General features: G+C 44.6%; 1 protein-coding gene across 1 annotated transcript in view; it reads right to left on the minus strand.

Annotated features, from left to right (window-relative positions):
* Positions 1-5,978: 5,978 nt before the first annotated feature.
* Positions 5,979-20,803, minus strand: part of LOC125116922 (transmembrane protein 132B-like) — a 64,449-nt gene continuing 49,624 nt past the window's right edge. Inside the window, exons 3-4 of the mRNA XM_047762631.1 lie at positions 6,141-6,287; positions 5,979-6,030 (exon numbers count right to left, since the gene is read on the minus strand). Coding sequence (XP_047618587.1) covers positions 5,979-6,030; positions 6,141-6,287 — 199 coding nt within the window. The remainder of the gene's footprint in view (positions 6,031-6,140; positions 6,288-20,803) is intronic.

Below are 20,803 nucleotides of genomic sequence, written 5' to 3' on the forward strand. Positions count from 1 at the left end.
TCCTACCCCTCCCCACCTTCCCCTCTACCATCTCCCCTCCCGATTCGTCCTTCCTCTCCTCTCCTTCCTCCTCCTCCTCCCTCTCCTTCCTCGTCTTCTTCTCCTCCTCCTCCTTCTCTAACCTGAATAAGATTGGAGATTTAACCTTGCACAATAAAAGATTTAGCCTTGTTCATGTTCCACTGATCCATAAAATGGCACATGACACGGTGACTTTCCACTAGTAATAGTATTTGTCAATTGTGGTCCAACAGTTAAATTTCCCAAAAAGCAATGCATTAGCCAAGTTAGCTGAAAAGGTGGTTCCCTTCTTCTGCTCAACTGGTTATAATCATTTCTGGGTTAGAGCCAGCAGAGAAAAACTTCTGAAATATTGGATCTAGATGTTCAAACATGGTAATGCTTCATGGTGAATTTAACTTTGATCTCAATTTTATCTTCAGCTGGGTTACAGTCATGTAGGGTGTGCCTATTTCTTCCAAGAAATCTACTTTAGGAGTTCCCTAGTGGCTCAGCAGGTTAAAGATCTGGAGTTGTCACTGCTGTGGCTCAGGTTGCTATTGCAGTGTGGGTTCCATCCCTGGCCAGAGAACTTCCACATGCTACAGAAAGAAAGAGAGAACTTCCACATGCTACAGAAAGAAAGAGAGAGAGAAAGAAGGAAAGAGAAAGAGAGAAAGAGAAAGAAAGAAAGAAAGAAAGAAAGAAAGAAAGAAAGAAAGAAAGAAAGAAAGAAAGAAAGAAAGAAAGAAAGAAAGAAAGAAAGGCTCCACTTTAGGGTTTTATTTTTCTATGCTATGGAGAAACACAAACTCCCATGTTGTAGTGCTTTTCTCTGCCTCTCTCCCAACTTTTGGATGAGAAACAGCTCTGCATGGTGGTTTCCAACCACATAAAAAATTGAACTTATTTTCTCTGGGGTTTGGGTGCCAACAGCCAGCCAGAAACCATCGAAGAAACCAGGCTACCCAGTTGCATATGGTTTCCATGCCCTCACCCAGCTTTTATCTTCTTTGGTTCCATGTTATCTGTTCTGAACATTCTCCAATTTGCTTATTTTTCTAATCTCTTCTCTATTTTTGGGCAACGCAACTCTTGATCTTGTGGTTTTCATCTTTATGACTCCCATTTCCTCGCAACAAGTATTCATTAAAATATTTTAAATTAGGACTTTTACTGCCTTCCTAGCTGAGCCCATCGAGTCTTCTCCTACGACACATTTTTAATTCTTATCACAGAACTTCAGGCAGTTTGTACATTATATTCTATTAAAAACCCTATTCCACCCAAGGTTGTCACAATTCACAGATTATAGCTTGTGGCGGGATGTTTTGTTAGGGATGTATTCATAGATTCACTTTGTTAGCCCAGCAAACATGGTCCATGAGCTTGTATTTCACACCTCATTTGATCTCACAATTCAACCAAAAAAAAAAATCTGTAGAAGGAAGCAATTATTTATTTAGATTATGGAATGGATTTTGCAGGGATATTTGATAAGCATAAATTGTCATGCCAAAGCAACAATTGCCGTCCTTCTTACGGCCTCTTGGAGGTCAAACACTGAATGTGAAGAAAAGAAGAGGACGTTGGAATGTGACAGAGTCTCATAATTATGTAACTCTGGTTATGTAACCACTTTTTCTCTCTTGTAACCTTTTTCTATCTCTTCTAAAGAGAATCACAATTGAGACTCTCAAAACCGAAGGTGATAACCACAGCCCACATTTTTCCTTCCATCTAAAACATCACCACTTGATCAGTCCAATATTTCAACAAATCAAGTTTCCTGTGTGTAGACCATGGCAACAGCCAGTAGAGATTCATGCAGTGATTTCTGAGGGTACAAGTCCTGGCATCCCGTTGGGGCTCCTCCAGACCAGCAGGAAGGTCAGTAGCACCTTGTCACTTCCTGGCCACCTCTTGTTTCTGCCCTCCCTTTATCCCCGAAGAACCCTCTTCCATACTCTAATCCCAAGTCATTCAAGTGGGTCCACCCATCCCCTACTTTGATGGCTGGTTACAGAGGCTGATTCAAGATGAGTATGAGATCCATGTTACTCCAAGCAGATTCGGTGATGAGCAGCCCCAGGACTTGTGCTGGAGCCGATGGGGCAGAGCAGGGTGTTCTCCTTCCAGTGGCCATGCTAGCGGGTTGGATTCTAGGAGCTTCTGGTGGTCAACTGGCCACCAGGAGGCAGAGCCTGCTGGACATGATGCCAGCCCAGAGGAAAGATGAGGTTGCTAAGGAAACTGTATCCAGACACCCCGGGTACCAGTCCCCTCTGAACTTCTCCCTATGCACGAGGAGCCTAGGAGCCCTTTCTCCTTGGGCTTCACTTGTGCAGTGCCTAAAGGCATCAATGAAACAAAGCCCATTGGATAAACACCCCAGCAGCCAAGAGGAAGTCTGTCAGTGGAGTCAAAACAGAGATCAGGCCACAACCCTTGACAGATCCCACCTTTAACGAGTGCGGCAAACACTGCTAGTGGACCACCACTCTTCCACCCTTCTTCCCTGACAGCAAAGACCATCTCCCAGTACAAAGCCTAAAAATAATACCAGATATTCCCTTTCTCAGCCTACCCTGCTTCTTGGGCAAAGGCAAGGAACCCACTGCTTACCATTGAGATCTAAAGGGAACACATTCAGGGAAAGTCTTTTTTCCAGTTAGAAAGATCTTCCCTGGTAAAAAGAGATACAGGAAGAGAAGTGCTCTCTCTTCCAGTATTTGTATACAACTAATTAAGTCTATGATGCCTGGAACTCCCACAGCGATCTTGAAACCATGAGGCAACAAGCAGGAGGATGACAGCCAATGAACTGGGCATATAAGAATGGAAAGATAGGCCCACCTGGGTGAACCAACTGTGTTGCTGGATTAACCAACCAGGAATCACCCACCTCCAAATTTCACGTGAGATCACAAAATCCTATTGTTGTGACCACTTTTAGGTGGGTGTTCTAGTACTTGGAACCGAGCAAATATAAAAATCCTAGGCTCTCTCCATGTATCGACAGCTCAGGGTGTGGGAATGTTCAGAGAGCAGATGCAGATTTTCAGGGATAGAAACCGTGGGTCAGGTGAGCTCAAAGACTAGAAGCTCAGCCAACTGATGCAAAGGATGATGACTAGAAGGTTTAATTTGGAGTGAGAGGCACTCAGATCACCTGATTGATATTCCAAAGAGAAGGCTTTTGATCACTCAAACTGAGTTGCTCTTTCCTCTTTGAAAGAGATCTTCAAAAGCAGGCAGAACAAAGCTCTAGCCGAGGCTGGCTGGGTCGCCCAATCAGACAGCACTCGGCCTAGAAATCCCTTGGAAAAGGCCAGCTCCGGAGTTCCCATTGTGGCTCAGGGGTAACAAACCCAACTAGTACCCATGAGGATGCAGTTTTGATCCCTGGCCCCTCTGAGTGGGTTAAAGATCCGGTGTTGCCATGAGCTGTGGTGTAGGTTGCAGACTCAGCTCAGATCTGGAGTTGCCATGGCTGTGGCATAGGCCAGCAACTGCAGCTCCAATTTGACCCCTAGCCTGGGAACTTCCATATGCTGAACATGTAGCCCTAAAAAGCAAAGAAAGAAAGAAGGAAGGAAGGAAGGAAAGAGAGAAAGAAGAAAAAGAAAGAAAATGGAGTGCTTGTTGTGGCGCAGTGGTTAACGAATCCGACTAGGAACCATGAGGTTGCGGGTTCTATCCCTGGCCTCATTCAGTGGGTTAAGGATCTGGTGTTGCAGTGAGCTGTGGTGTAGGTCACAGACGCGGCTCAGATCGGCATTGCTGTGGCTCTGGAGTAGGCCGATGGCTACAGCTCTGATTCGACCCCTAGCCTGGGAACCTCCATATGCCATGGGTGTGGCCCTAGAAAAGAAAAAAAGAAAGAGAGAGAGGGAGGGAGAGAGAGAGAGAGAGAGAGAGAGAGAGAGAGAGAGAAAAGAGGAGAGAGAGAGAAGAAAGAAGAAAGAAAGAAAGAAAGAAAGAAAGAAAGAAAGAAAGAAAGAAAGAAAGAAAGAAAGAAAGAAAGAAAGAAAGAAAGAAAGGAAAGAAAGAAAGAGAGAGAGAAAGAAAAGGCCAGCTCCATCCAATCTCTCCATTTCTTACACTCCTACCCACCTACCCCTTGGGTGCCCAACTCTGTGGACCTCAAAGAGTTTAAATACCAGAGAAGAAAGAAAAGAGAACAGATTATGACAACGGAAAGTGATATGCAATAGTTTCCTGGTGTCTAAGTAGGTTAAGGATCTGGTGTTGTCACTGCTGTGGCTTGGGTTCTATCTCTTGTCTGGGAACTTCTGCATGTCCCAGGCACGGCCACCAAAAAAAAAAAAAAAAAAAGGAATGAAGAAGGTGATATGTAAGACTAACTCCTAAGCCAAGCTGAGGAGTTGAGGTCCTAACCTGGCTGAAGTGACAGCCATTGGTGACTTTAAAGCCAGGGTGGGGAATTGCATGACCAGCCTTGCTCATTTACCCAACCGCTAAAGCAATGCCACAGAAAACAGATGCTCAATCAAAAGGGAAGAATAATGTCATTTGTGGACACGTGGACGGACCGCGAGATGATCATATGGAGTGAAGTAAGTCCCAGAAAGACAAATATCACATGACATCACTTATATGTGAAATTTTAAAAAATGATACCAAAGAACAAAAACAAACTAACTCACAGACTTTTTCTTTTTAGGTCCGCACCTGCGGCATAGGGAAGTTCTCTGGGTCGAATCAGAGCTACAACTGCCAGCCATGCGACAGCCACAGCAACTCCATATCTGAGCTACATCTGCGACCTGCGCCACAGCTCATGGTAACACTGGATCCTTAACCCACTAAGGGAGGCCAGGGATGGAACCCACAACCTCATGGATATTACTCAGGTTCTTAACCCACTGAACCGCAATGGGAATGTCATGAACTCACAGATTTCTAAATCAAACTTACAGTTACCATAGGGGAAACCCTGGTGGGTTTAATTAGGAGGATGGAGAGGACATGTACACACTACTGTATAAAACAAATGACTAACGAGGACCTACTACAGAGCACAGGGAACTCAACTCAATAGTTTGTAATAACCTATACGGGGAAAAAAGAATGGATATATGTATATGTATAACCGATTTGCTTTGCTGTACATCTGAAACTAACACACTGTAAGTCAACTATACTTCAATAAAAAAAATTTTTTTCCTAGGGCCACACCTGCGGCATACAGAGGTATCCGGGCTAGGGGTCTAATCGGAACTGTAGCTGCCGGCCTACGCCACAGCCACAGCAATGCAGGATTCTTAACCCACTGAGCAAGGCCAGGGATCGAACCCTGCAACCTCATGGTTCCTAGTAGGATTCGTTAACCACTGAGCCATGATGGGAACTCCCAAAGTTTTTAAATAAAAATAAAAACAAGAAAAAAAAATTATTTTAATGGAAGAGAAAAGAGGAGAAGAGACTTCAGGAAAGGCTACTGTAACGGGGTTCTGTTGGGCTTCTGGATGCAAGATTATTAGTAAGGAAACACCCTCTGCTTCCCAGGCCAGCTCAGCCCCATAAAACCCAAGGCAGGGATCTGAGCTGGAGAAGACAAACCGCCAGCCAACAATGCCACATTCACACCACTTAACATTCTGAGCCCATCTGCCAATACCCACGTGTGATATCTGCAAAGTGACTGCCTTTAAGCACAAAGAGACTGACTCCCGAGCTGGAGCACTGCTCCTCCCCCCAGTTTGCTCATAAAAAAGTACATTTCCCCCTTGCCGCTTCAATCATTTCTATTGCCCCCATTTCATTCTTCAGTTCTTCCCTTCGAACAATAACAATAATAGTAACAATTGAAAAGACCGTTATCGAGCCCGGCACCGTGACAGATGTGAGTTCAGGTAATTGTTGAGACTGCCAACCTAATGAGGTCACTGACATATAAAGAGCATGAAGGATACACCCCCTCAGACAGCAGCACAGTCCAATGACAGAGCCTTTCAGGGGCTGTAGGACGGAGCCATGCTGATGAACTGAAAGGAACACATCTCCCTGCAAATGCAGAGGCCTCACCTTACTGAGACACATTATTTTGCTTTCAGCATTTGCAGCCCTCCCCAGCCCACTGCGGCCGAGCTTCCTGGAAGGCCTCGGCGACTTACCTGCTCTGAGTGTCCGGCCGATGGCCCACACAGGTGAGGGTGGCCGTTGTCTGATCACTGCCGTTATCGATCTCCTCCTGGACGGCCCACTGGTCTTCGCTGCTGAGTCTCACTGCCGTTATTTTCACACCCGCTGCTGCCTTAATTCTGTGGGGGAGGAAATAGAGAGAGATGTATGACCATTTTAAGTTCAAAACAGGGAGTCAAAACAGAGCCCTAGAGGGTGTAACCACATGGAAAACAGTATGGAGGTTCCTCAGAAAACTAAATATGATCCAGCAATCCCACGCCTAGGCATATATTCAGACAAAACTACAATTCAAAAAGGTACATGCACCGCTATGTTCCCTGCAGCACTATTCACGATAGCAAAGACACGGAAACAACCTAAATGTCCAACGACAGAGGAATGAATTAAGATGTACATACAATGGAATACTACTCAGCCATAAAAGGAATGAAATAGTGCCATTTGCAGAACATGGATGCAACTAGAGATTCTCATATTAAGTGAAGTAAGTCAGAAAGAGAAAGATAAATACCATATCATTTATGTGTGGAATCTAAATTATGGCACAGACGAACCTATCTAAAAAACAGAAACAGACTCATGGACATAGAGAACAGACTGTGGTTGCCAAGGGGGAAGGGGGAGCAAGTGGGAGGGACTGGGAGTTTGGGGTTACTAGATGCAAACTATTGCATTTGGAGTGGATAATCAAAGAGGTCCTGTCGTACAGCACAGGGAGCTCTATCTAGTCTCTTGGGATAGAATATGATGGAAGAGAGTATGAGAAAAAGAATGTATGTAACTGGGTCACTTTACTATACAGCAGAAATTGGCAGAACATTGTAAATCAACTATAATAAAAAATTTAAATGTATATACACCTAGAAGAGAGCGCCCCTTGCCTCTGGGAGAGGTAGAGAAGAGTGGCAGTAAACGGCTTTCCTTTGAAAACTAAGCATCCTGTTATTTTAACAAATGCCCCCAAGTCAGAGCCCCAGCATTTTGCTACATGAGTTAATTTTCTGTTCAATCAGCATGTTGGGAACCAGATCGCTTTCTGCTTCGGGGGTCCCTGTGGGACAGAGATGAGACAGACGGGTCTGGCAGGAGTGGATGGGATCTGTGGAGCCGGTTCTTCTGCTGGGGATGCCGAAGGGTCCCCTCGAGGTGGGAGGGTCTGAGAGGCTGCAGGGGCCACACAGGCCCAGGAGATGGCACCACCCAGGAGACAAGGGGGAAGTGGGCTGAGCTGACTACACTGTGGGGAGGACACAGGGGGACCAAGCCAAACTTAAGAGAAAAAGAAACACAGCATTTAGGCAGGATGAAGTGGCCAAAGCCTGCCTGGAACAATGTTTACGAAACTCAGTTTCCTAAGGAAAAATCCAAGGTGCTTTGGCCACTGAGAAAAAGGCTAAGGAGAGGTCACAGCCTGAATACCTGAATACTACCCTCATGTTGCTACTAAACCAGAATACATCTCCTTTGTAACCACATGGATTACAAAGCAGCCTCTGAATCCTCTAACAATGGCCTTGGAAGTTGCCCAGCTATTGTGGGCTTGTGGGGGTGCAGGGCGGGAGGCTGCCAAGGGCTGAAAGGAGTAGAATGAGGAGTAACCGCTTAATTAACAGGGAGGGGGATTCCTTTGGGAATGATAAAAATAGAGGTGATGTCTGCACAACACTGAGAGTGTACAAAAGGCCCCTGAATTGTTCACTTGGAAGTGCTACGCTGTCAGCAGTTCCCATTGTGGCTCAGCGGGTTAAGGACCTGACATTGTCTCTGTGAGGATGCAGGTTTGATCCCTGACCTCATTAGTGGGTTAAGGATCTGGAGTTGCCGCAAGCTTCGGTGTAGGTCGAAGATGTGGCTCGGATCTGGTGTTGCTGTGGCTATGGTGTAGGCCGGCAGCTGCAGGTCTGATGAGACCCCTGGCCTGGGAACTTCCATATGCCACTGGTGTGGCTATAAAAAGAAAAGAAATGGTACATCTTTTGTGAATTTTGCCTCCATAAAAAAAGAGAAAAAAAGAAGGAGAAAATCCAGGTGAACGGACCCTCCCAAGAGTGGCTGAAACTTTAAAAAGGGGATTAATCAAAAGGAAGGAGGAAAAAAAAGACCTGGAGCTCCCTGGTGACCTAGTGGTTAAGGATTCGGCATGGTCACTGCTGTGACTCAAGAAAAAAAGATGCAAAGAAGAGAACCTCTTTAGAGGCAGGATTTAGAGCAGCAGGAGGGATTGTTCTGGACTCAAGGGTTGTCCTAAAGCTCTTGATGTTGCTGCCCATCCTAAGGAATTCTGGAGTGGAATTAGGGGGTTCGAAAACTTGCAGAGCTAATTAAATTCAAAAGAAACATTTCTGGAAGTTCCCACTGTGGCTCAGTAGTAATGAACCCACCTAGTGTCCATGAGGACTCAGGTTCGATCCCTGCCTCTCTCAGTGGGTTAAAGATCCGGCATTGCTGTGAGCTGTGGTGTAGGTTGCAGATATGGCTCGGATCCGGCGTTGCTGAGGCTGCAGTGTAGCCAGCAGCTGTAGCTCCAATTGGACTCCTAGCCTGGGAACCTCCATATGCCACGGGTGCGGCGCTAAAAAGACAAAAGACAAAAAACAGGCATCATGATGGCTAAAATGAAAAGACAGAAAATAGGAAGTCTTGACATGGATGTGGAGTAAGAGGAACCCATATGCATTGATGGAATGAATGTAATTTGGTCCAGTCTCTCTGGCACACTATTTGGTGATGTCTACTAAATCTGAACTTCTGCAGACCCTAGAGCCCAGCACTTTCACTCGTAGGCATACGCCCAACAGAAATGCACATGTCTGCTCCCCAAAAGACATGTACAAGAAAGTTCACAGCAGGGCTGTCATATTAAACTCAATATGGAAACAGCCTAAAACATTCATCAAAAGCAGAACTGGTAGAATATATAGTCATGCAATGGAATATGACCACCATAGCAAGAAAGAGCAGCATACCAACACACAAGATATCATGGACGAACCTCCAAATATAATGCCGAGTGACAGAAGTCAAAGGTCAAAAAGTACAGAGTATATAACCCCATATATAGAACGTCTGAAACAAGCAAACTCATCTATGAGGTTGAGGTCAACATCGTGGTTACCCTTTGGAAGGGGGAGTCCTGGACCAATTCCCAGGGGGGAATTCTGGGACACTGACAATGTTTTATTTCTTCTTCTGGATGTTGATTGGGTGGTGGGTTGGGTGAATCCATCAGGCTGTATTCACGGGTACCTTTCTGTATGTTCCGGGTGCACTTTTATGTACATATGTTATAATTCAGGATAAAGTTCAAAACAAAGCAAGCAGACCTGGTGTGGGTAGCAGGAATGCCAGCTGCAACCATGGAGAACATCCACCATTGGATGTGCTTTCTCCAATGTCTAAGTTCAGTGAGAAGCCCCCCAAATGAGTCAGGCCACTGCCACCCTGGACACACATAGGGGCTCTTCCTCCAAACCTCCACCACCTCTTAAGGAGTCCAGGGTACAGTGTAACCTGAGACTTGACCTTGTCTATGATGGGGAAGCATCTTAGAGTCCAGATGAGCATTCCTCCTGGTTGGACCAATGACAGTTAATATCCCAGCTGTTGTAGACAAGCCATGGAAAGACATCTGGACTGCAGACCAGGCTCCACTCAGCAAGGATGAGAGATTGGGCAAAGACCCCCACCCCGGCCCCTGGCCCCTCCCTCTCATTTCCTCTATGTCTTTCCAGCTCACAGCACCTACCACCTAGTGAGGCACTAGAAAACTTGCTTGGTGAATACATGTAAATCTTTCTGTCTTATACCAAGGCCATGGTTTTGGTCGTCTACATCATGGATGTTCGGTAAAGGATTAACATTGATGGTTTGGTTGTCTACATAGTAGACATGCAGTAAAGGATTAATGTTGCCTCAGGAGAAGATGAATCCTTGCTCTCAGCTCTTGGGAACTGAGATCTAAGCCCTTGGACATCCTGCCTGATGAGAGTATCTTTGTTTACCTGGAAGCCTTGGGCCATGCCAGACCATCTATGCTCCTATATTTATAGTAGGGAGCTTTGGGCCACAGGGTATCAACCTGACCTCTGGAGGGACTCAGGACTAAGGTCAGCCAAGTGGGCCATTAGCCGTGTTTAAGTGACCAAGCTCTACAAACCAAAGCCTTGGTAAGGGTTTCTGAGGGCCATGCCCCTGGACCTCTACTGGATCCCACCCCATGTGCCTCTTCCTTGGCTGGTTTTTACCTGTATTCTTTCACTATATTACTATATCTGTACCTGTACCAGCTTTGCTGGGTTCTGTGAGTCCTTCCAGCAAATTATTGAACTTGAGAGTCATCTTGGAGACCCACAAACTCACAGCTGGTGCCAGAAGGGTGGGTTGGAGGACTTCATACGTTACGTCAAGTCTTTCACTGTCTGCTTGGGAAGGCATGCAATTAGAACTCTGAAATCATCAATGCCTTGAAATAATTTTCTACCACACATTACCCACTCAGTCCTAACATTTAAGAAGAATTTCTTGAGTGCCAGGTGCTGTGCACGAAGCACTAGGTAACACAAGATGAACAAGACTCAGTCCAGACCAGTCAATCTCCAATGATCTTGGCCACAGAACAAAGCATGGCTGACCTTCCTCCAGTATCCACTGTACTGTAGAAAAAGAACTTACTAACAAATGCTAAAATATTGTGGGCACCTTTTATGTGCCAAATACTGTCCAATACCTTACAGCATTAAGATGTATAATTCCCATACCACCCAAAAGTGTAGGTATTACTCCTGCTGCCATTCTCTGCATGACGAAACTTGAGCTGTCACAGGACTGGCAAATTGTGTGGGTGTGGCCAGGGGAGGGATATTTTGCATTCTGCTTTAGCCATAGGAAATAAAGAAGATTCCTATTTGGACAGCAAAAGACACGTGTAGACTGGTTATTGGAAATTCACCAGCTGAAATATTTAGATAAGCATGTTTACTAATGTTAGAATTAACCCAACAACCCACCACAAGGAAACTAAACTAATGATCATTCAAAAGCAAGAATGACTACAACTTTGAGATCACAACCATCTATGGACAATACTGGTGACGCCCTGAGAGTAAACTGTCCTTCTGTCCAAATACCGGTGGTGGCCCCCTGCCAGGAGCTTTATGCACACTGGAGCTGCTCAGAAATCTTGTGTAATTATAAGTAAGATTTTCTGAGGCCATGCCCAAGGGCCAGACACTTTCCCAGGAGCTTTACATAAATTGCATCGTGTTTTACCTGTCTGAATTCCTTTCGTCTCCTAACAACACAACGACCATGAATGGTATTGTCATTTCAGGTTTCCAAAGGAAAATCTGTGGCGCCAAAAGACTATACAACAGGATCACAGTTGGAAGTTGACTCTGTTGTGGAGGCAGGACCGAGTCCACCCATCTGACAGGTACATCTAAGGCACAATAGCTTGTGGTCACTCCAGGCTGCCCTGGCCTGGTCCCAGCCCCACCACTCACTCTGTCAAGCTGAGGCTCCTCCTCTCTCAAGAGAGGAAAATATAAGAGTGGTTGCAGTGGGTTGAATAGCATCCCTCAAATATTCATAACAACCCAGAACCTCAGAAGGTGACCTGATCTGGAAACAGGTCTTCACTGATGTAATTCATTAAATATCTTGAGATGGGATCATCCCAGACTTAGGATGGGCTTGAAGCAGTGAGTGGTGTCTTTATAAGAGAGAGAAAAGGAGAAGACACAGAGACACAGGAAAGAAGGCAACTGAAGACAGCAGGAGAGGCTGCAGCGACCTGTTCACAAACCAAGAAGTGTCAAGGATGGCCAGCAGCCCTCCGGGGGGAGGAGGGAGGGGGAAGGGAGTGGGATGGACAGGGAGTTTGGGGTTAGTAGATGCAAACTATTACATTTAGGTTGGATGGGCAGGAGTTCCCATCATGGCTCAGAGGAAATGAATGGATGCTGACTAGCATCCATGAGGACACAGGTTTGATAATACCTGGCCTCACTCAGTGGGTTAAGGATCTGGCGTTGCTGTGAGCTATGGCATAGGCCAGTGGCTACAGCTCCAATTGGACCCCTAGCTTGGGAACCTCCATATGCCAGAGGTGCGGCCCTAAAAAGATTTAAAAAAAAATAGATTGGATGGGCGATGAGATCCTGCTGTACAGCACAGGGAACTATATCCAATTTCATGACAGAAAATGATGGAAAATAATATGAGAATAAGAATGTATATGTGTGTATGACTGGGTCACCTGTTCTACAGCAGAAATTGACACAACATGGTAAATCAACTATATAGTCTAATAAAAAATTATAGAAAAAATTTTAGGAGTTCCCACTGTGGATCAGCAGAAACGAATCTAACTAGGAGCCATGAAGTTGCAGGTTTGATCCCTGGCCTCGCTCAGTGGATTAAGGATCTGGCATTGCCATGGACTGTGGTGTAGGTCACAGACTCAGCTCAAACTGGTGTTGCTGTGGCTGTGGTAGAGGCTGGCATCTGTAGTTCTGATTAGACCCCTAGCGTGGGAATCTCCATATGCCATGCGTGTGTCCCTAAAAAGCAAAAAATAATAATAATAATTAATAAATAAATAAAATAATTTTTTAAAAAAAATACATAATGACAAATTAAAAAAAAAAAAAAAGATGCCCAGCAACCACCAGAAGCCAGGAGATATGCATAGAATGGATTTGTCCTCCAGAGGGAAACAACCCTGCTGACATCTTGATATCAGACTTCCAGCCTCGTCAACTGTGAGAATACATTTCTGTTGTACCCAGTTTGTGATAAGCTGTTGGGACAGCCCTAGGAAATGAAAAGAATGGCCATCTCGTAACACTGCTTCATGGACAGAAAGATAACACAGTATAAAATGTGGGCATTGAAGTTCCCGTTGTGGCTCAGCAGTAATGAACCCGACTAGCAACAATGAGGATGCAGGTTCAATCCCTGGCCTCACTTGGTGGGTTAAGGATCCAGCATTGCTGTGAGCTGTGGTGTAGGTCACAGATGGGGCTCGGATCCTGTGTTGCTGTGGCTGTGGAGGAGGCCGGCAGCTGTAGTTCTGATTCAACCGCTAGCCTGGGAATTTCCATATGCTGCAGGTGCGGCCCTTAAAAAAAAGAGAAAGAGAGACTGACTCATTTACTGTTATCTTGAACACTTCTTCTTTTTTTTTTGTCTTTTTGTCTTTTTTGTTGTTGTTGCTATTTCTTGGGCCGCTCCCGCGGCATATGGAGGTTCCCAGGCTAGGGGTCCAATCGGAGCTGTAGCCACCGGCCTACGCAACAGCCACAGCAACGCAGGATCTAAGCCGCGTCTGCAACCTACACCACAGCTCACGGCAACGCCTGATCGTTAACCCACTGCGCAAGGGCAGGGACCGAACCCGCAACCTCATGGTTCCCAGTCGGATTCGTTAACCACTGCGCCACGACGGGAACTCCTTGAACACTTCCGATAGCACTCCTTTAAAAAAAATGTGGGAGTTCCCGTGGTGTCACAGCGGAAACGAACCTGACTAGGAGCCGTGAGGTTGCAGGGTCGATCCCTGGTCTTGCTCAATGGGTTAAGCATCCCACCATTGCCATCAGCTGTGGTGTAGGCCACAGATGCAGCTTGGATCCTGTATTGCTGTGGCTGTGGCGTAGGCCAGCAGCTGTAGCTCCGATAGGACCCCTAGCCTGGGAATCTCCATATGCCAAGGGTGCGACCCTAAAAAGCAAAAAAAAAAAAGTGGGCACTGGAGAAGTGCTATATACACATATATATTACATTATGTTATGTAATATTATATTGCTTTCTGAAGTAAAGGAAGAGATTAAGAAACTCAGTTGTCTGGGGAAACACATGCTTATATATTAATAACATATGTACATGATAAGGAGAAATACATTCTAATTTTCTTTGATTTGAGATTTTTGTGAAGACTGAGCATTCCTACATGCCTAGGGAAGCTGGATGCTCCAGGGTTAAGGATCAAGGCAGTGGTGGAGTTAGTGATGCCAACAATTAACTAGATCTGAGACTTTGAATAAACCATTGAACTTCTTTGAGTCAGTTTCCTCATCTACCAAAGGTGGGTTATAATAATATCTACCTATAGTGTTTTTATAATGAATATTAAGTGAATCACTGTATATAAAGTGCTTAGAAGACCGGACAAAACTCTACTTAAAAGAGACACATGCACCTGCATGTTCATTGCAGCACTATTCACAATAGCCAAGGACATGGAAACAACCCAAATGTCCATCGACAGAGGATTGGATTCGGAAGATGTGGTATATATACACAATGGAATACTACTCAGCCATAAAAAAGAATGACATAATGCCATTTGCAGCAACATGGATGGAGCTAGAGAATCTCATCCTGAGTGAAATGAGCCAGAAAGACAAAGACAAATACCATATGATATCACTTATAACTGGAATCTAATATCCAGCACAAATGAACATCTCCTCAGAAAAGAAAATCATGGACTTGGAGAAGAGACTTGTGGCTGCCTGATGGGAGGGGGAGGGAGTGGGAGGGATCGAGAGCTTGGGCTTATCAGACACAACTTAGAATAGATTTATAAGGAGATCCTGCTGAATAGCATTGAGAACTTTGTCTAGATACTCATGTTGCAACAGAAGAAAGGGTGGGGGAAAAAATGTAATTGTAATGTATACATGTAAGGATAACCTGACCCCCTTGCTGTACAGTGGGAAAATAAAAAAAAAATATTAAAAAAATAAAATAAAAAGTAAACAAATAAACAAAAAAAAAGTGCTTAGAAGAACACCTGGGACCAAAAAAAAAAAAAAAACAGATCAGAGTTAGCTATTGTTATTTTTCTGGCAATGAACCACCATATACTCTCCAGAGGTCACACACCCGGGCATCAAGCCCCAGCACCCCCCTCCCCCGTGAAATGTCCTTTTGGAACTGCCCTAGGTTCCAAAGGACCCCAACCATCTCCCCTCCAGATATGACTTCCTTGATCCTACTCCTTTTCCTTGGCAGAAAATTCCCCTCATATCCTAATATAGGGCAAAGTCTTCATTTGCTGTAGTAAATACACTTTTTTCATAAAGCTTACGCTAGAGAACATCCAACTCTCAACCCTTTGGGTTCGAAGGACATCAGTGTACACCTGACAAATTTTCAGGAATTTTCTGTGATTGCAGTTGACCAAAGAAATAATCCAATTCTTGTCTGTGTCTATCTAAATGTCAGAAGTGGGGCCAGTTTTAGAAGTGGCTCACTACAGAGGTTTAGATGATGTCCCCAGTTCCCTAGGCACCTGACTCTGTTCAGCTCTCACGTATGTGGGTTTTATGCACTGACAATTTCTCTTCTTGTGGTCACAGTGTGGTTGCAACAGCTCCAGATCTCACATCCTCATCCATAAAGGAAAAGCAAGATTCTTTCTCCCAAAACAAAATCCTGGAGCCAGGTTTTCGCTCATTGAATTTGACTGCATGTTCAACTTGGGACCTGTAACCCTGGCCTAGGAGGTGGAAGGACAATGTTCATTGGCCTGGCCAGTCAGTGACCATCCTGCACTAAGAGCGAAGTTAATACTATTTGAAGCACAAGGAAGGGGTTAGCAGGGAGTGGCTCCCCAAAGGAAATTCAAGTTACAGCAGAAGAAATAAATGTCAGGTATCAAAATCCCAAGCCTAAAGCCAAATTACTAAGATTCTGGCTCTCTCCTACACATGTTATAAAATTGTTCCTAATTCCAGTTCTTAGTCCAAATCCTTCCCAATTTTAGATTCTATTTGTTAGAACAATTTAAGCCCAGAAAAAAAATCCATGTCTTGAATATTCATCAAGTTTGTTTTAGAGAAATATTTTTAGGCTTGGTGATATTCTTAACGCTTGTTATTTAAAAACTACAATAATTTCAAACTATGTGACAACGATTAATGGTCTCAGCACTGTAACCAGCTTGAGGGATTTGGGGGCTGATGGAGGGAAAGATATGACCACAAGGTGGCAGTAGCACGCAACAAGCGTTGTCTGAGCAATGATTTGACAGGTTTGCTCGTTATGGAAGTCCCTCATAGCCTAAGACCTTCTAAATGATATGACACAGAGGTCACTAGCCAGGAGGGGAGGAGAGCAAGGGAGCCCAGCGGGGAGAGGAAGCAGCACACTGGACGTCTTTGGGTCAAAAGGCTCCAAAGGGCAGCCGCAGCTTGGGATCTTTTTTTTTTTTTTTTTTAAGTCTAGTTGATTTATAATGTTGTGCCAATTTCTGCTGTACAGCAAAATGACCCAGTCATACACATATATACATTCTTTTTCTCATATTATCTTCTATCATGTTCTGTTCCAAGAGACTGGATATGGTTCCTTGTGCTGTACAGCAGGACCTTATTGCTTATCCAGTCTAAATGGAATAGTTTGCATCTACTAACCCCCAACTCCCAGTCCCTCCCACCCGGTCTATGGCTAACAGACACTGGGAACAATTCTGCAGGGTATGCAAACCAAGCAGACTCTAAATTGCTAAAATAGGCTTATTTAGGGTATATTTAAAACAATGAGATGTGTAAAAAATTGTGTGGTTCTGACAGGCTTTTGAGCTAAGAGGTCCCAATCTGTTGTGAATAAATTAAAAAGATAGGGGCCAACCTACAGAGACCATCTTTGGCTCACTTATATAATAACTACTTTCTGACAGTTACCAAAACTTACATTTATACTTCCATAGGGTCTACCTTATACAGATATATCTTATCTGTATCCTTGAAGTTGTGGAATTACATGGGGAAGAATACATTGGCAGAATAAGGAATTATTTGTTGATGAACTGAGCCTTCAGGAAATCAGTCCCCACTCACACTTGGCCCTTGAATGACAGTGGCATGATCCCCAGCCCCAACGCCAACATCTCTGCTTCTTGGGGTGTGGTGGGGTTTCAGACTCTGCTGACTGTCAGCCTTACATACAGTGCAAATACAATGCAAATCTACTGCCAAGTGGAATTGGCTATCTTGCAATATTGGAGGATTGAAGAAGGCCAGCAAAGCTCCTGAGAAAAGGAATCCAGCAGGGAGCCACCAACCACCCCTCCAGAGATATTTACTGGCAGTTCACAAGTAAAGAAGGGGGGCGGGGGGGGGAATCACCAAGAAAGGCTAAATACTTCAAAAGAGGGCAGGATGAATAGCCAAGCAGAGTGAAGCTCTTGAGGAAAATGGGGAAGCCCTTAAATTCTTCTGCTAAGTTGATCCTTTTTGTGATCCTGCTGGCAATGTCAAGTGTGAAATGAAAAATGTAATATTGGGTAGTTACATAAAATAAGAGAAAAATAACCACCAAAAAATTGTCAAACAGGCAACACATGCTTTGTTCTGAGAAGGGGAATTAACTAAGACCGAAGTTTGTTTACGGTAAGATAAAAGAAATTTGTCGATCTGTATTTCATTTCTCAAGGAGGATGAAAAATCTCAATCAGGTTTCCTTTTTCACACGATTTAGACGATTTTATGTTTGCATTTTCAGTGGATTAATTTGAATTGGCCAAATATTCTTGGATTAAAGAAAACCTTCCCTCAATTTTTTTTTAAAAAAAGAAAAACCTGTAACACTTTTGTAGCTTTAAATGGCAATGCTCTAAAAAATGTATATTTGGAGTTCCCTGGTGGCTCAGCAGTTTAAGGATCCAATGTTGTCACTGCTGTGGCTCTGATTACAGCTGTGGCTTGGGTTCCACCCCTGGCCTGGGAACTTCCACATACCTTGGATGTGGCCAAATAAATAAACTAAAATTAAAAATGCATATTTTATGTGTAAAATACACTAACACTATGTTTTGGCAGGGAGCTGGCCTCCTCACAGTTCCTAAAACAGCACTTGCCTTCCTGCCTCTAAGCCTTTGCTCTTGCTATTCCCTCCACCTGGCAAAGCTTCCCCCACCCCCACCAACATCCACAGGACGCACTGCCTCATCTCCTTCAGGTTTAGGCAAATGTCATCTCACTGAGCCTTTCCCAGACCACCTGATCCAAAATAGAGCCCTGGGAGTTCCCATTGTGGCTCAGTGGTAATGAACAAGACTAGTATCCATGGCAATGCGGGTTCAATCCCTGGCCTTGCTCAGTGGGTTAAAGATCTGGTGCTTCCATGAGCTGTGGTGTAGGTCACAGATGCATCTTGGATCCTGCGTTACTGTGGCTGTGGTGTAGGCTGGCAGCTGTTGCTCCAGTTCGACCCCTACACCCTGGGAACTTCCACATGCTGCATGTGTGGCCCTAAAAAGCTAAAAAAAAAAAAATAGAGTCCTATTTCATATCCATAGCCTTTACTTCCCTTTTTTATTATCTGTCTTCCCAAATGGATGTAAGCACCAGGAGAGAGGGGATTTTTCCTTTTTAACTAGACAAAGATTCTATTTTTTTATTTTTTATAAGGAATGAAATTTACTATTTCTTTTTTATTCATTTTTATTATAGTTGATTTATAGTGTTGTGTCAATTTCTGCTAAGCATAGTGACCCAGTCACACTCACACACACACACACACACACACACACACACACACACTCTTTTCCGCATATTATCTTTTGTCATGGTCTAGCCTATCTATAAAACAGAAATAGACTCACGGACATAGAGGACAGACCTGTGGTTGCCAAGGGGGAGTGGGGAGTGAGTGGGATGGACTGGGAGTTGGGGGTTAGTAGATGCAAACTATTCCATTTAGAATGGATAAGCAATGGAATCCTGCTGTATAGCACAGGGAACTCTGTCAAGTCTCTTGGGAGTTTTTTCTTTTCTTTCTTTCTTTCTTTCTTTCTTTCTCTCTCTCTCTCTCTCTCTCTCTCTCTTTCTTTCTTTCTTTCTTTCTTTCTTTCTTTCTTTCTTTCTTTCTTTCTTTCTTTCTTTCTTCCTTCCTTCCTTCCTTCCTTCCTTTCTTCCTTCCTTCCTTCCTTTCTTCCTTCCTTCCTTTCTTTCTTTCTTTTTTTTAAGGGCCACACCCATAGCACATGGAAATTCACAGGCTAGTGGTAGAATCAGAGCTGCAGCTGCCAGTCTACACCACAGCCACAGCAACGCCAGATCCTAGCCACGTCTTTGACCTATGCCCTAGCTCATGGCAATGCCGGATCTTTAACCCACTGAGCGAGGCCAGGGATAAAATCCGCATCCTCATGGATAACAGTTGGGTTTGTGGCCACTGAGCTACCGCAAGAACTCTGGAATTTTTTTTTTTTTTTAATGTTTTGTTTCCTGCTTTATCCATGGCTCTGAGAGCCATGGCTGGGAAACTGGAGGTGCTTCATAAATGTTGGTAGAATGAAAGATCTCTATCTAAGGCACCATCTCTCTCTAGGTTGCTCTATAAATATCAGACTTTGAGGGCTGAAGATGTTCAGTAAGAGACAAAAGCTGCCAAGGACATGGGAGGGAGGCGTGTCGAAACCCCGAGGTCCACAGGTTCTTGGACTCTTAAGCACAGCAGAATCACCTTGTTACAGATATCTGGACCCCATCTCCGAAGACTGTGATTCGATAGGTCTGGGGCGAAACCCAACAGTACTGTGATTTTAAACAAACTGCCCCTCTGATGTAGGTGGTCCCCAGAACATGCTTGAGATAACGGTGTTTGGGACACACTGCAGACAATCACATTCTGTCAAGGAGAGTAACTGCCAGGGGACATCTGGCGTTCAGTTCACTTACTGAGATAAGCCCAGGCCTGGGCATTGGAGCATTTTCACATGTGATTCAGGAAAACTGTAAAGATACTTTTAATTTGGGTTCTCCCCACCATCCGCTTTCTTGGTGAGAAATTAACCCCAGAGAGAGAAGCATGCATCTCCCACCAGGCCCCTGGAGGCTGGCGGAGGCTGGAGGAGGCTGGCTCTGTTGAGAGCTCATTTCAAACTGTGACTGAAACTTATAAAGACTACAGGGCAGGGGAAAAAGTCAAGGTGAGGAGCCTATCTGCTGAGATGACCACAGAGCAGGTGGGGCTCCCTCCTGTCCAGGTGGCTAAAAACCTGGACACTGAGGATAGGTGATTTTTTTTTTTTTTAAGGGCCGCAAGTACAGCATATGGAGGTTCCCAGGCTAAGGGTCAAATCAGAGCTGCAGGTTCCAGCTTACACCACAGCCCCAACCGAGCCGCATCTGTGACCTACACCACAGCTTGGGGCAACGCAGGATCCTTAACCCACTGAGCAAGGCCAGAGATAGAACCTGAATCCTCATGGATACTAGTCGGGTTCTTAACCCGCTGAGCCACAAAGGGAACTCTGAAGATAGGTATTTTTGGTCTTAGTCCAAGAGAGAACGGGAGCCAGCTTGAAGGATAGACAACCATGCAGGAAAAATCACATCCATCAGAGCAGAGTATTGGGGTGGGCACGCATTTCAGCCCCCAAAACAGGGATGTACGGAGGGATCTTCACACAAGTGAGAAATACTCCAAAGCAACTCGTGCTGATTCCTGCGGGACTGTGCCACGCCCCCTCTTTTCTCACTGTTGTGCTTAATCTGTCACCTAAGAAAGTCAAACTGTAAGTAAACTGTATGTATAGCTTTTGACAAGTCAGAAATTTAACATTTTAGACAAGCCTAGGAATGGTTTTAATCACTTCTGTGTTTCTACCACGACAGGT

Source organism: Phacochoerus africanus, chromosome 15 (genome assembly GCF_016906955.1).
Source record: "Phacochoerus africanus isolate WHEZ1 chromosome 15, ROS_Pafr_v1, whole genome shotgun sequence".
NCBI lineage: Eukaryota > Metazoa > Chordata > Mammalia > Artiodactyla > Suidae > Phacochoerus > Phacochoerus africanus.